This window comes from Varroa destructor, unplaced genomic scaffold (assembly GCF_002443255.2).
Source record: "Varroa destructor unplaced genomic scaffold, Vdes_3.0 BEIS01001055.1, whole genome shotgun sequence".
NCBI classification, from domain to species: Eukaryota; Metazoa; Arthropoda; class Arachnida; order Mesostigmata; family Varroidae; genus Varroa; species Varroa destructor.
The window spans coordinates 19,560-33,048 of record NW_019212508.1 but is presented as its reverse complement, the minus strand read 5'-3'; the positions used below and the strand labels follow the sequence as shown (position 1 = coordinate 33,048).

The following is a 13,489-nucleotide window of genomic DNA, read 5'->3' as shown; positions in this document are numbered from 1 at the left end:
TATATATATATACTTTCGATTGACAAACATTTTGAATGCATCTAGGTGACGATAATATGTTGCTGTTCCTCTCAAAATACTGGACTGCAGGAGTGTATCTCGTACTTAATCCAAAAATGCATTTTCCTCAAAAAAAATATATCATATATTAACCTCTATTTGTTCCACAAATTTTTATGACGATTTATCAATAAAGTTTGTTTTTGAAGCTTGAACTTCATATTTGACTACGAAACTGTAGGTTTGATTCACAAGCAGTATTACCTCCATGAAGGGACATCTCCAGATCTGTGCTAGTGCCTCTCCTTCAGCTCGTGTCACTTCTCGCTGATGCTCTAAGTCGACCTATGAAGAAAAAAGCAGCCACATATTGCATGGTACATAAGTTGAACAGAGATCCGTTTCATCCGGTTGTTTATGGAACCGACGTGGTACGGGATCCAACAGCCAGGGTACATTGAGTAAAGAACAAAAGTAATATGGGTTAGCGTTTGTATACAGATTGCCAGGGTTTTTAGCGGCTTAATTCATATAATTCTATACTCAGCTAGTATTTAGCTAAGATATTTATTTGAAAACAATTGCTATATATTTTAGTTTGCCTAACCTTATCGTTATAGACTATTTTCTCTCGGCCTTCATGGAAGTCGTCTATGAAACCGTAATTAAACACACGCTTCTGCACGTAGACACTTCCAAAAGCGATACACGAATATATATCTCTCAGACAAGGGTCAATAGATGCACATCAAATAGCCAACAGGATGAGAACAATATCTATCTACTTTCATATCTGTTGACTGGTTTCTCTTCGTGATCAGCCGAAGTGAGTCTTTCTTCGCCCGAGAATGCCCAGGATCGAGTAACGCATTCATAGATAACGATCATCCCCACAGGAGATAGTTGTAGTTTCTACTTTTGACCTGACGCTGCGCGCCTTTGTCATCTCGTCCATAAATCGCACATACACTTTGCAATTTTCTCTACTCGAAGAAAGCCTGCTTACGTCCCTACCTTCCATTAGCTAGCTACCCATATCTTCATGAGTACTCTATCCTAGCATGGTCCGTGTCCCCGATAGGGAGCTTGACTCATTCGCCGTTGGCTAAGTCAACAGAATATTATCTTTTTATCTATTTTTCCACACCGGCGTTCACTCACACCATCGGGTCGGCCACGGCCTTAATCTGGATAAAAATCCTGAGCTTTTAGCGCCCCCAATCTCTAAGCACTTCCGTTCGAATCCATTATAAATCATCTGCTGATAGGTCTCATTCCGCCCCACACTTGTAGTATTTTTTTAGGCTCTACCGACACAGTGACACCATAGACTAGGTATTGTGCCTTAAAATAATAACTAACAAATAAATCATCGTGTCTTGTTCTTCAAGCAGACGGTATATAGTGATCATTGTCGGCGGATTAGACTGCGTAGAGTTCGCTGGCCCTCTTTACTAATTTTCGCTTACACAAGGTTACATTCAATTCCTAACGACCACATCAGTTTGGGGTTCAGAAAAAAACTGACATTCTGCACTATACCTACGGCAGCTGTAACCAAAAGAGCACAGCCTTATCCTTTGCGTTAACGCCCGTTAAATGTTTCGGCATTTAATAAGCTGCGCTGTTGCTCAGCATAACTACGAAAATTTCGAACGTGTTATCAACGAACAATTTCGAAACCTCGTCGCTTTAACCTTGCCTACCCCTCACGCTACTATGACAACTTTACGTATTTTACAAAGCTAGCGGGTAACAACGATGTGTACTGACTTCAATTGAGTTCGGTACCAGAAGGCGAAAGCCGTGTAAATATCTCTCAAATCTTGTCATACGATAGTTAATGAGATAGGTCTCACAGTGCTCGAAAAAGTACTACCGCTTTTAAAGCCAAAGTCAACACAATATTTTTTTGTTATTCAAGTAGATATGCTCTAATTTTGTGGATAACCTTCTGCCATCTTTCTGGCAACACCATAATCCCATCGTCGTAGAACTTCTGTGGTTTCTAAACGAAAGGCTGTATTAAGTGGTTTTTGCATCTCTTCGTTGAAACAAAATTGATACCTTTAAGGAAGTTCTGCAGAAACCAAACGTTTGATGACGCAAAAATCTGAGCTGTGTGGCGGATGCGTTGAAGTTTTTTGTTCAAGTTATCTCGTATTTTACTATGTAACTTGAAAAACATGCGGTGTGGCATTGTCATTGCTCAAGACGACACCTTTTCTGTTTACTAAACCCGGTCGGTCTTTTTCAATGGCTCGTTGTAATCTTGTTATGATAGTAAAGGTCCAAAGATCCTTCCAGGATCATAATGCAGAATTTCCCCCCAACCCTGCCCAAACACATAACATCGCTTTTGTGGTATCGGTCTGGGTTCAGATTGTGGAACATATTTGACTTTATTTGCACATTATTATTATTGTGTGTGAGCTACCTTTTACCATCCGTCATCAACGGCCTTATAGATGGCCGGACTTTGTTGTGTCTCCGTGGAGTTTTGCTAATGGAAATAACGATCGAGTTAATTTTCTGCGTCAACTTATATGGCACTTAGATATCTCGAGTTCCTTTTTGTATCCAGTACGCGTATTTGCAGTATGCGTAAAACTCTTTGGAAACGCATGTTTTGTTTCTTGGCGACGTCATAACTACCAACGTGTCAGTCGTGCTGAACTCTTATGATAATTCCATCAACTTGTTTCGCAGCTGCGAGGAGCATCTTTGAAACCAAAATTTCCACAACGAAAGCAACAGAACCATCTTTAAGCTATCTCTTATTATAATGCACCTTGACCATAAACAGCGTGCGCATTTTTTACGGGCCTGGACAACATTTGTCCCTTTATCGCAATAAACATATGAAATACAGTGATTTTTTTTGCAGAAATTTCACTTATCTTCAAAGCCCTCTTTTTTAGGCCTGACTAAGGGCGGTTATTTTAGCATATATTCTGCTACCAAATTTTAGCTTTCAACTATTATTACTTAAGATTTGCGACGTGAAAACCATCTAGCTACAAAACTGCGACCACTTTTCCGACCACCTATTACTATTTTTTTTTCCTAAACTTATAATTTAGTCGTCATTTTTAAGCGGTCAGCTTACTGGCCAGGTCCACCCAACCCCAGCGGCTCACCAGGTGTTCGCGCAAAATCGAAACGGAACCTTCCCCAGCCATGCATGGATACCGCAGACAATCTTCTCCTTCGGCAGCTTCTTGCCGAATGATTTCGGGCCTTTGCAAAGACTAACAGCTTTTACCTCTTAAAAAATACACTTAGACAGAGAGAGAGAGAGATATGTACAGAAGCATACAGGTTCTTATGAAGTGCGTGCGCCTGACCAATGTATAGAAAGCGAGGGGGCTTTGCTGTTGTCTCTACTCCCTACCCTGGTCAACCTCGCCCTCCTTTCTTCGAGTGAGGAGAAAATTGAATAAATAACTGCTTTATACTGCTTGCCACGGTCATCGCCCGGATCTGTTTTAAAGTTATGAGAGCGCGCCGTTGCCTTTGCTCCTGTTCGAGATGAATCTGCGCTCTGTGGTGGTCTGCACCTAATACTCTTTTCTGTCTTTGTTCACAGTTCGGTGCCGCATCTTTATCGATTGTAGGCACACTTACGTAAGACAAGTAGGCCCAAGGAGAAAGTAACTGAAGCAATAACAGTACGGGCAACCAAGAGGGATAGTGACGCCACAGAACATGACGGCGGCGGTCAACATGATCAAAAACCTTATCAACAACAGCAGTAGTAAATAGGTGGAAACTTATGGCTATAAAAGCAGGAGCCGTGTTGGCTTACTCGTGCTCCTAAGGAGGATAAGGTAACAACAATTTGGGATTAGATTCTCTCGAAGAATAGAGGCTTTGTCGTACATACACGCCTCACGTGAATTAAGCTTTCGTTAGAAACAGTTTTTGGCGCAATGGCCATTTAATTCCGATTGGGTCGCAAAGACTGACTTTTGGTAAATGACCTGAATAAGCATTATTATCCGTTCCTATTCCATACAATATGCTTCGAACTGCGACATATACAAGTATAGCAGTACACGGATATTCTGTGGGGATATCTTTTCATTCTTCCCCACGGTGAAAATGTCGGTCTGAAAGAAAAACAATGAAAGCGTAATAAGCTAACTAGAGCATCTATGAAAAAGGTTACAAGTACGAAGATTCGTTTTTTTTGGCTTATAATTAAAACAACAACATACATCAGCTTATCTAGCCTTCACAGAGTGTTTCATTAAATTCATATTATTTATTCATGTCACTGTAGTCCGTCCTAGAAATCTTTCAGTAGCCTGATTAATTGCTGTCCTAATATATTCCAATATCTTTTGCTGCGTTCAATAAAGTCCGTTTATTTAGATTGTCTTATCTAAGACTGGCCGGATTTCGCCGCTGTCCTGTGACCTCAATAGGTATTAAGCGCATATATATTATGTTCGGAACGGCAGAATCTCCTTTAAAATGTAACCTATGTCTGGATGATAGCTTGTCTGCGCTGGCTTGCAAATATAAGCTCATCGATAGCAAGCTACGCTAATGCCTGACGTTCAACGCTTTAACGCATTTACTAGTACCCTACCTAGAGCATTCGAGAGGGCTGATTATATCAGCACGGCTCGAAAGACCACTGCTAACAGAAACGCTTGCTAGCAACCATCGATTAGTATGTAGAAGTTCGAGTTATTATAAACCTCAGACTATTTCGTACTAAACAAAAAAGTCAAACCTCAGTAAAATCAGCCATCAACTGACTTTGTCAGAGGCCGTTATTATTAATGATATAATGATAATGACAACTATCACTAACTATATCGTATCACAATAGCGATAGTGGAACTAGATCACCTGCACATAACAGATAACATGACATTAATCTAGATGAGACACTATCGTGATGAATTTTGTCTCCTGCATTTGCTTAATAGCAGCGATTTTCGCTACTCGCTTTGTATCCATATGACTGCTTGGGCGTGCGTGCGTGCGTGCAGTGCGTATGTCTGCCTGTAACCGCCGCCATCAGAAAGTAACGCAGACCTGCGATAGAACTAGCGGTTCACGAAAGTTGGCCTGGCACGCCACTCCTGGACGCATTCATATTGATCCGGCGTAGAGTATTGAAGTACATACAACAAGCACCGGGCAAACTAATCAAATAGACTCTGATAGATAAAAACAAGTAACATGTAAGCCCTCAAACGGTTTACCTCGATCGAAAAAAGTTGGGTGTGCCCGCCATAACGTCGGAGAGAGAAAAAGCTTATTCAAATAATAATAAGTAACTACATACTTAATGACCATGATTTTCGTACACATGTATGGATTGCTTCTCTCTGCTTCTAGTTACGTATAGTATAAAAAAAATAATGGAAATACTCCGCTGGCCCGCTACAATTCCATATAGTTAGAAACCACATAGAAAGTGCCAAATGTTGTTACGTTGACGATCGGGAGGATCACTACAAACACTTACCTTCGACAATCGATCTACTGCTACAAACCCTAGCAAGGGACTCACTATTCAGTAGTTCAGAGCGGCACTGACCGGGGCTGACCAAGCCCTATCATCAGTAGCAGTAGAAATCAACTGTGATGGCAAAACGGTTTAGCTTATAGAAACGCTCTGTCAGCCGAAGGCAATCCTCCGGTCCGGTCATGTGGGAGCTAGTAGCTATATTTATCATTATCTCGATATGCATTTGTAATCTTATCACTACATAGGGACATAATTAATAATACGCATAATACGCAACATGTCGAAATTTTGAAGGCACACAAATGATTCGTTGTAAGACGAGATGGATCGTGATATCTCTGTTTGTCCCGAACGGCTGAGTAATCAAACGGCCGACTTCGGATACGTATGCAAAAATATATGTCCATGTTTCGTCTACGCGTGAACATTTTTAATGTTCAGGAGGAACAATTCAGACCCACAACAACAGCATAAGTAAGATAGCCTTCTGTGGTTATTTAATTTTCTCGTATCAGTAGATTTGCCTCTTTTCTTCCCCCTGGCCTGTTCATTCCTGCAATTGTGATTCACAGTAAGTGGTTTACTCCTATTAGGGAGGAAGCACGATGTACACGCGTGAGCTTCTCTGTGCTATTAAATATCTTTAACGACAAATAGAAGATTTCCGAAACACTTCAGTTTACTAAAACGCTGCGTCATTATGACTATGACAGAGTTCTTCATTTAGATTCATCTTACACACAAACTTCGTGACGAAACCTCATTGCATACTGATGTGAACAGTATATTGCTCCATGATTATTAATAAGTATACTAATTAAGTACTAGTCAATTGATTGAGTCGACAGTTCTGTTCATTTGAATGGCGACGCAAGGTAGCGACGTTTTATTTGAAAGTACAGTGTGTCGTAGCTAGCACAGCTTTTACGGGAATATCTTACAGCCTTCGTAGAGCATTTTTCTATTACAGAAATTCGTATTTGGGTCACACCTCGTTGACCTACGGCACCTGCCAACATTAAGAAACTTTTGTTTTAGATAATGATGTCAATACAATGAGGGAAAAACAACGTAACTTCCCCTTCGTGAGATGTTTTCTCACGGTAGAAATATAGTATTCACCAAGTTCATTCTTACACAGACATTAACGCCAAGGTTTTTGTTGCGGTATGTCTGTTTGGTAAGTACGTACGTACGTACGTACGTACGTACTTGACGTACTGCAGATAGCTGTCCTAGCTACCGGAGACTGACATACGCGAGGACGAACGAAAAATGAAAAAAAAACTCATTTTTCACTCAGAGATTAGCCACAGTTTAAATATGCCTAACGCTATTGACTACTCATTATAACCGGAAGTTGTTGAATATGAATTATACGCAGAATCAAACTATTGATAAATAATTCTATATTTAGTTTCGTTTATAATAGGCCGATTCTACTGTCAGCCTCAAAATCGTCGTACTGATTAGCTGTTCCATTTGAGTTCTAGAACCACTGAACACTAATTTATATCGTTCTGTTTCAAGCGGATAAGAGTAAAGCTAGCTTGGCAAACGCGCGTGTCTCCCTTTAAGTCATAATGGCGGCCACGGGATCTTCGTTCTCCTTTTTCTACTCTACAACGATATTGCAAGAACAGGACCTTGGCTAGCATAATGGCTAACAATGTACGGCACCCGAATTGGCAAAATTTTCCTATGATTTGCATCTAAGTAATAACAGATATTTCAACGAAATGGTAGAACTATAATTCCCGGCGGTTATATATAACCATCGTTCGCTGGATTACAGCTTAGGTTTGGGTCCTAAATCACTCACACGCCCGGCTCCAATGTTCCCTTTGAAGTTCTGCAAGCATGTCTTTAGTAAAGTCTCAAGTATACAATTAATTTAACTTGTTAAGCGACTATTTATGCTCATCTCGGAGCGCGGAAGGAGAGACCCCTGAATCGATCAGCTTGTAGCTGCCAGCGTACCATGTTGTTAAAGAACGTAGTCTTCCTTCGAACGCTTCAGCTATCGACAATTACACAACGTTTTGTTGTAACTGTCTTTAGTGAACTGTTTTTTTTTAAGTTCGGCGCTGAGACGTATTTTTCACAGAACATCAAATTCAGAACGTAAGGTTTGACTGGCAGTTCGGTGCTACCCGTATTAGGCGCATTTTTACACTCATAACTGATCCAGCAGTTAGGTTTTGTATCGAAATTGAAAAATTCTCACTAGAGAAAAATTGAAACGGGCTCTTGCTTCAATCTTGAGCAGCAAAAAATACCGATAATTTTTTTTTGTCTTTAGATATCATGTGCCGCGATAACAATTCGCGACCTCATACGCTCACTCACATCAAACTTTTTCATTAACACGCCGATCGAAACAGAAGAATCAGAAGAACTTGTTTTTTTGATGGCAGGGATTAACTTTAGAGCCCGCAACGTTCCTTCTTTATTGCGAAGTTTTGATCTGCTGCGCCAAAACTTGGTTCCGCTTCTTTTACAGCCGCATACTCGTTTGCCATGCGGTACCCGGTCTATTTGAACTGAGCAGAAAGAAAGTTTATAATCTCGACAGGCGTTCGTCTAGCACGTAGAAATTAGACAATAGCTGGTCTCTGCCAAAATTCCCAAAAAGGAGAGGTCTATCAACGAAGAATAATATGTCGCACTACTGCAGATAATACTGTGAATTGTTACCACTTCCCCTGAAACGCCTGCCCCCTAATATGCTTAGTTCCAGTGGAGTCTATTCGCTGTCGTTGATGGTCTATCGAACGCTGCACCAAACCGTCAAATACCTGCCAATGGGGGCTAATGGACAATGGGCGATAGAGCAACGAAAAGATTAAGCGGGACCTTTCTACATAGAAAAATCATTATTTTGTTGTCGCTAGTGGTCGAAGAACAATTTTCACTGGTAGCGACTGAGCCAAAGCAAGATGAACCATATCCCGCCATACACACAAGTACGTGACTACATGTATTATGTTCAGCGTCTATTTACAACGGCGTTTCTGTTTCTCTTTGTTGTTGCAGAGAATGGGAATTGTGGTAACGATTGCTCCTCTGGAGATGTCACCAGAACGAAGAGAACCATCATCAGTGTGCCAGCATTTCTCCTGGCAGTGTTCCTGCCATTTGTACCATCAGGTCGTTCTTATCATTTGAACGTTGACATTTTCATTTCTCTAGTGAGCGAACGATCGGTAGCAGTAGCAGTCGTGGCCGAATGCCACCGGCGTCCACTGCTATCCGCGGTGTCATCCTCCCAACGATGCATCAATCACTGGACAAAATCAGTTATTTTATCTAATAATATTTACTATTACATAACAGTACCCTCGATTTTGTCCTACTGTAACTTTTAGTGATGACGATGACGATGATGATGCGCGGTAGTTAAACGAAACAATGGTACAAATAGCTAGTCGTAGACGTATGGTCCTACGAAGCCAGAGAGCGAGAGAGAGATAAGCGGGGTCGTCACAGTGGCCATGACAATGGAAGTTGCAATTAGTATGTGACAAGGTAAATAGACTATGAAAAGTATGTATATGTCTCTATGTGTGTCTGTGGTCTTTTATGTCACCCTGCAGCTTTTACAGCCGCGAACAGCTGCCACGTTTAGAATGCGTTGCGTTAACGGCGTGACGTGTACATTAATATTTGTACAGTGGTTGATGGTTAGAATCGAGCTTCTTTCAATTGTTTTAGCGTAGCAATAGTATGCCGTTACATACCTCCATCTGCACAACATGCAATTTAGTCAAGTACATGGTTCGTCTGTTGGGCAATGCATGGAAGCTTATCACAATTATCATTTCCATTGTTTCAACAGCTTTCCGGCATTTCATAAATGTAACACTCAACAAACTGCGTACAATTTCTTCATTTATTATTAGTACACGAACGGGATCATACGTTGATCATTTATCTCTCAGTAGTATCTATGCCTTATTTTTACTCCAAACGAACCTTTCAGGGGTTTTGAAGGGTTTTCTGCGTTCGAGCGATATACCCTACAGGGGCTGTCCGTCCATATTTCTTACACTGCTGTTGTACTCCGTTCATTTCCACAACTTGACCTTATCTATATGTTACATTTTGTACCCACTGGATTCTGGTTTCGAAGCTCTTTAAGAACGTAGCACCGATTCTCGGGCCTCTCCTCACAAAACGATTCCTAATGCATCTTTCCAGCGTAAAATACTTTAACAAAACGCCATCTCGACAATACAGGTTGTGCTCTAAAGTCTATCTAGACAACTCACCAAGGGCGTAACCTAAGTGCGGGGCGCGCAAAGATTCTCAAATCAGGATTCAACTAATCTACTATTGTTACAGACGTTTACGTGCCCTCTCGTTATCGCGCCCCTAAGCTGTACGTATCGCTACATTTTGTTTTCTTTCAGCCGTCTCATACGATTGAATCACCCGAAGCATAGATAAGGTAATAGATTTCAGCGTTCCTTCTCCTTTTCAAATATCACATAACTATGATTCGTTCTAAACGGCTGTCAGTCATACCATATCTATGCTATTACTACGATTTACATCACAAACCAGATCACCAATAACCCAAATTATGTCACGAGCTAACGTCACGAATCAACAGTGTAAATCTAAATAAACTATTTTATTGTCTTTAAAGACGGACGTTTCTATTGTGGAAAGCTACGTGGCACTCGATAGATCAATCACTTTGCTACGACCATACATGGCATAGATTTTTCTACTTCGTTCTTACTCCACTTTTTATTTCGCGATTTTTTTTGCACCTCGGACGACCGCTTGTACACGTTAGCAATAACGGTTATTGTGGTAACGGTATTTTTCGTCACGACGATAAATGGAAGACATAACATCACAGGATGAATGATCTTTAACGGCTCGAAGATGTAAATGTATTAGAAATACTTATAAAAGACCGACCGAAAAGCTCTTACCTTGTTGCCGACAAGCAGAACTGGCACGCTGTCCGAGTTTTTGACGCGCATGATCTGTTCCCGCATGTTTTTGATATCCTAAAATACCACCAGACACAAATAAAACATTAGGCGTCAATAACAACAAAATAACGATACGTGTGCATGTATAATAATTGACCTAGTGAAAATTTTCATTAAACATTGTTTTTGAATATAACGTGTCAAAAACAACTTTTTGTCGTTTTGATTTCCCCATGAACACTGGCTATAGCCATGGTAAAAGCTTTACCTTCGAATTGCCATACCTATGGCGATCTAGCCTATAGATTGTTATGTTTCGAACGCTGTCGAATCTTTGAACACGCGAGCAGAGGACGTAAGTTTGAAGAAAAATGGTTTAAATTTGTCCACACAGTCAACCTAAGTTTGGGTTACTTCCTGCTTATTTCATAGAAGACAGACACGGTGAGACGAATGATGGTACCTTGATATTTGAACGACGTCAAACTTTAGGTGAGCTAGCCGAAGGATTGGGCATCCTGTTTCGGGGCTAGACTCCTTTTTCTCTGTGACTGTGTGTCCCGCTGTTCACGACCTTTTACCAGCTGTAAACGGCTACTTGAAAAATGCTAATACCAGATGAAAAATAGGAGGTTTGCAGCCTCCAGCTCGATCTTCAGATGATCTAGCCGGTCATGCGTGCCGGTAACGGTACCGAATAACGGGCCTGATAAACAAAGACAATTATCATGTCCAACTTAGCTACAAACGTTTGCTTAAGAACTCGCTTATGACTCACACGGTGTATAGATACGTACTGTTATTCCAACAGTCGTTTCATTATAGAAAGTTAATTGTTGCTTTCAATAGCTGTCGTGCTCCTCACCGATGCTACCACTGTTTTTGTTAGCAAAGCAATTAATTATGGTTAATTATTGAGCCCACAAAAAAGCGGTTCTGAATAATTATTCTATTTGTAACACTTATTTTTACACTGTGGCTTGACTGATTGCCGACCTGAACCAATGAGAAGCTGCATTTTAGTAACTTATAAATCTGCTACGAGTTCCACCAAAATTCAAGATTAATAATTAACGTTGTTAGGTTACTGCCAATACGGCAGAGTTAAAATCACTATTATATATAAAGTAATTGATAACGGCTATTATAGCAGAACGTCTATTAAGCTTCTATGTTTCGAGCTTTACGTTCGGCACCGTCGTTAGGGATCCCATCGAATGACTAGCTACCGGAACGAAACGAACCGTGTGTCTATTTCCGGATTAAACCTAGACCACAACGTGTCCCTAAAATTAGCAGGCAAATACGTCACCCGCTAAGCAAGGCATACACGTCTGCAGAGCGAGGGTCACGTCAATCGAAACAACCAGATTCTTTCCCGCAGGTAGAGAACTCTTCTTTTCGACTCTGTCGAAAAGTGTGGCTTTGAAACCGTCGAGGTTCTGCTTGATTATCCAACGTAGCTCATCACGCTCCGAACTCCTGTTCATGTGCGTTCCGTTCTTCGTGGAGCTCTCATACGCGCTATCAAATGCCGTGGTTGTTTCACCCACTACTTCAGATCATTTCACCTTTTGCCACGATACAGACGGCCGTTCCATAGCATTAAACCATATTTTCTTCCATGGAGAGGAAATGGACGTTCGCTGAAGTTCGTCTGATGACTAACGGGATCAGGACAGACCCAGCGAACGTTAGCAGGAGCAGGAGCAGTAGCAACAGCAATAACAACAACAAGCCGAAAACGGTAAGTAGTCTGGAAATGAGGGTTGCTGTTTCAAGAATAAAAAATATATGTTTCAAAGATCCTGACTCATCGCGGCCATCATAACCATCATCGGGATCGCAGCTTTATCACCAGGACGATTTCCCCTATATACCATATGGTGCGTATATAGAGGTCAGTGCTTTTACAAACAGCAGCGGCAGTAGCTGAAGTATCTCAATGAGAGCCAATTTCCGCGGCCGCGGCAACAGTCGGTGGTACCGCGCCAATGTTTTTCCACAATCAGCACTATCACCGTCACGGCGAACGAACCATTAGCAACAGAATTACCGACTCGGCCATCATCATCGACGTCGCTGTCATCGGTTCAATTTGAAATGAGAAGTAACCTCGTTCCTGTTGTTGTCTTTGTCCTGCCACTGCTGCACCTGCTTTGTCTGCCTTTTTCAGCAGCCTTTAGAGATAACTCGTTCTCGTTCGCCGCTCTTTTTGTCGAGTTCCTCGTTCAACTTGATGTCGTCGATGACGTATTGTGCTTGCCACTATTCTTGTTGCCACGGCAAATAACGGGATAGCAAACATTTGAAATCATGAACAAGTTTGCCTTTGTTTTCGTTCCCGTGCTTTTATGCCGATTTGTCTTTTTTTGTGCTCGATGATGGCCCGCCACCATTCTGGCACAAGAACGACCACTTCTAGAAATCGTACTACTGCTATAACTTACTCATCAGCAGTACCAACATCATAATGATTTTTCGCTCTGTCCATCTTTTCACTCGAAGAAAGCAAGCAAGCGTCTTCTCTACTGTTTCAATATGTGTGTGCTATCTGCATCAAACCCAGTTCTATTAGAACTATGTAGTTTCCGCAGCAACTATTACTGTTCCTACTCAAATATAGCTATGGTCAAATACGCACAAAATTTGTACCATCCAGCTAAGCATACATGTGACCTCGGATCAACTTAGAAAGGTTTACAACTAGGACCGTTTTTCGCCTAATTCGAAATCACCATCGCCATCGCCACTAACTTTAGCTTCAAATAGTAAGGATTGTTACCAATAAGACAATCTTCTTTAAATGACTGAGAGGGCTGGCTACCTGTTTTCATAGAAGCGAAAACAGCAACGACGACGAAAACAAATCTAATGGAAGTGGAAGCAACGATATCGTGAACAGAATTATACGCATGTACTACGTACTTTTTCCCTACGCCAGCGAACGAGCATAGCTACTCCCCCGACCAAAAAAAAAAAGACCACCTTTGTCGCATTGTCCGCTGTTGTCTAACCGGTGTCCCATGGTTGTTTGTGAACGCTCCGT

At 41.3% G+C, this 13,489-nt stretch overlaps 1 protein-coding gene across 4 annotated transcripts in view; it reads right to left on the bottom strand.

Moving 5' to 3' along the window:
- Positions 1-71: 71 nt before the first annotated feature.
- LOC111255205 (ras-related protein Rap-2a-like) overlaps positions 72-13,489 on the bottom strand; it is a 32,965-nt gene continuing 19,547 nt past the window's right edge. For 2 of the 4 annotated variants that reach the window (XM_086976489.1, XM_086976490.1), the window contains 2 exons: positions 10,438-10,515; positions 72-345 (listed from right to left, as the gene is read on the bottom strand). In XM_086976489.1, coding sequence (XP_086832615.1) covers positions 175-345; positions 10,438-10,503 — 237 coding nt within the window. In that variant the 5' untranslated portion in view covers positions 10,504-10,515 and the 3' untranslated portion in view covers positions 72-174. Of the gene's footprint in view, positions 346-10,437; positions 10,516-10,903; positions 11,147-13,489 lie in introns of all 4 variants that reach the window. The other 2 variants (XM_086976488.1, XM_086976491.1) reach the window with 2 other exon arrangements.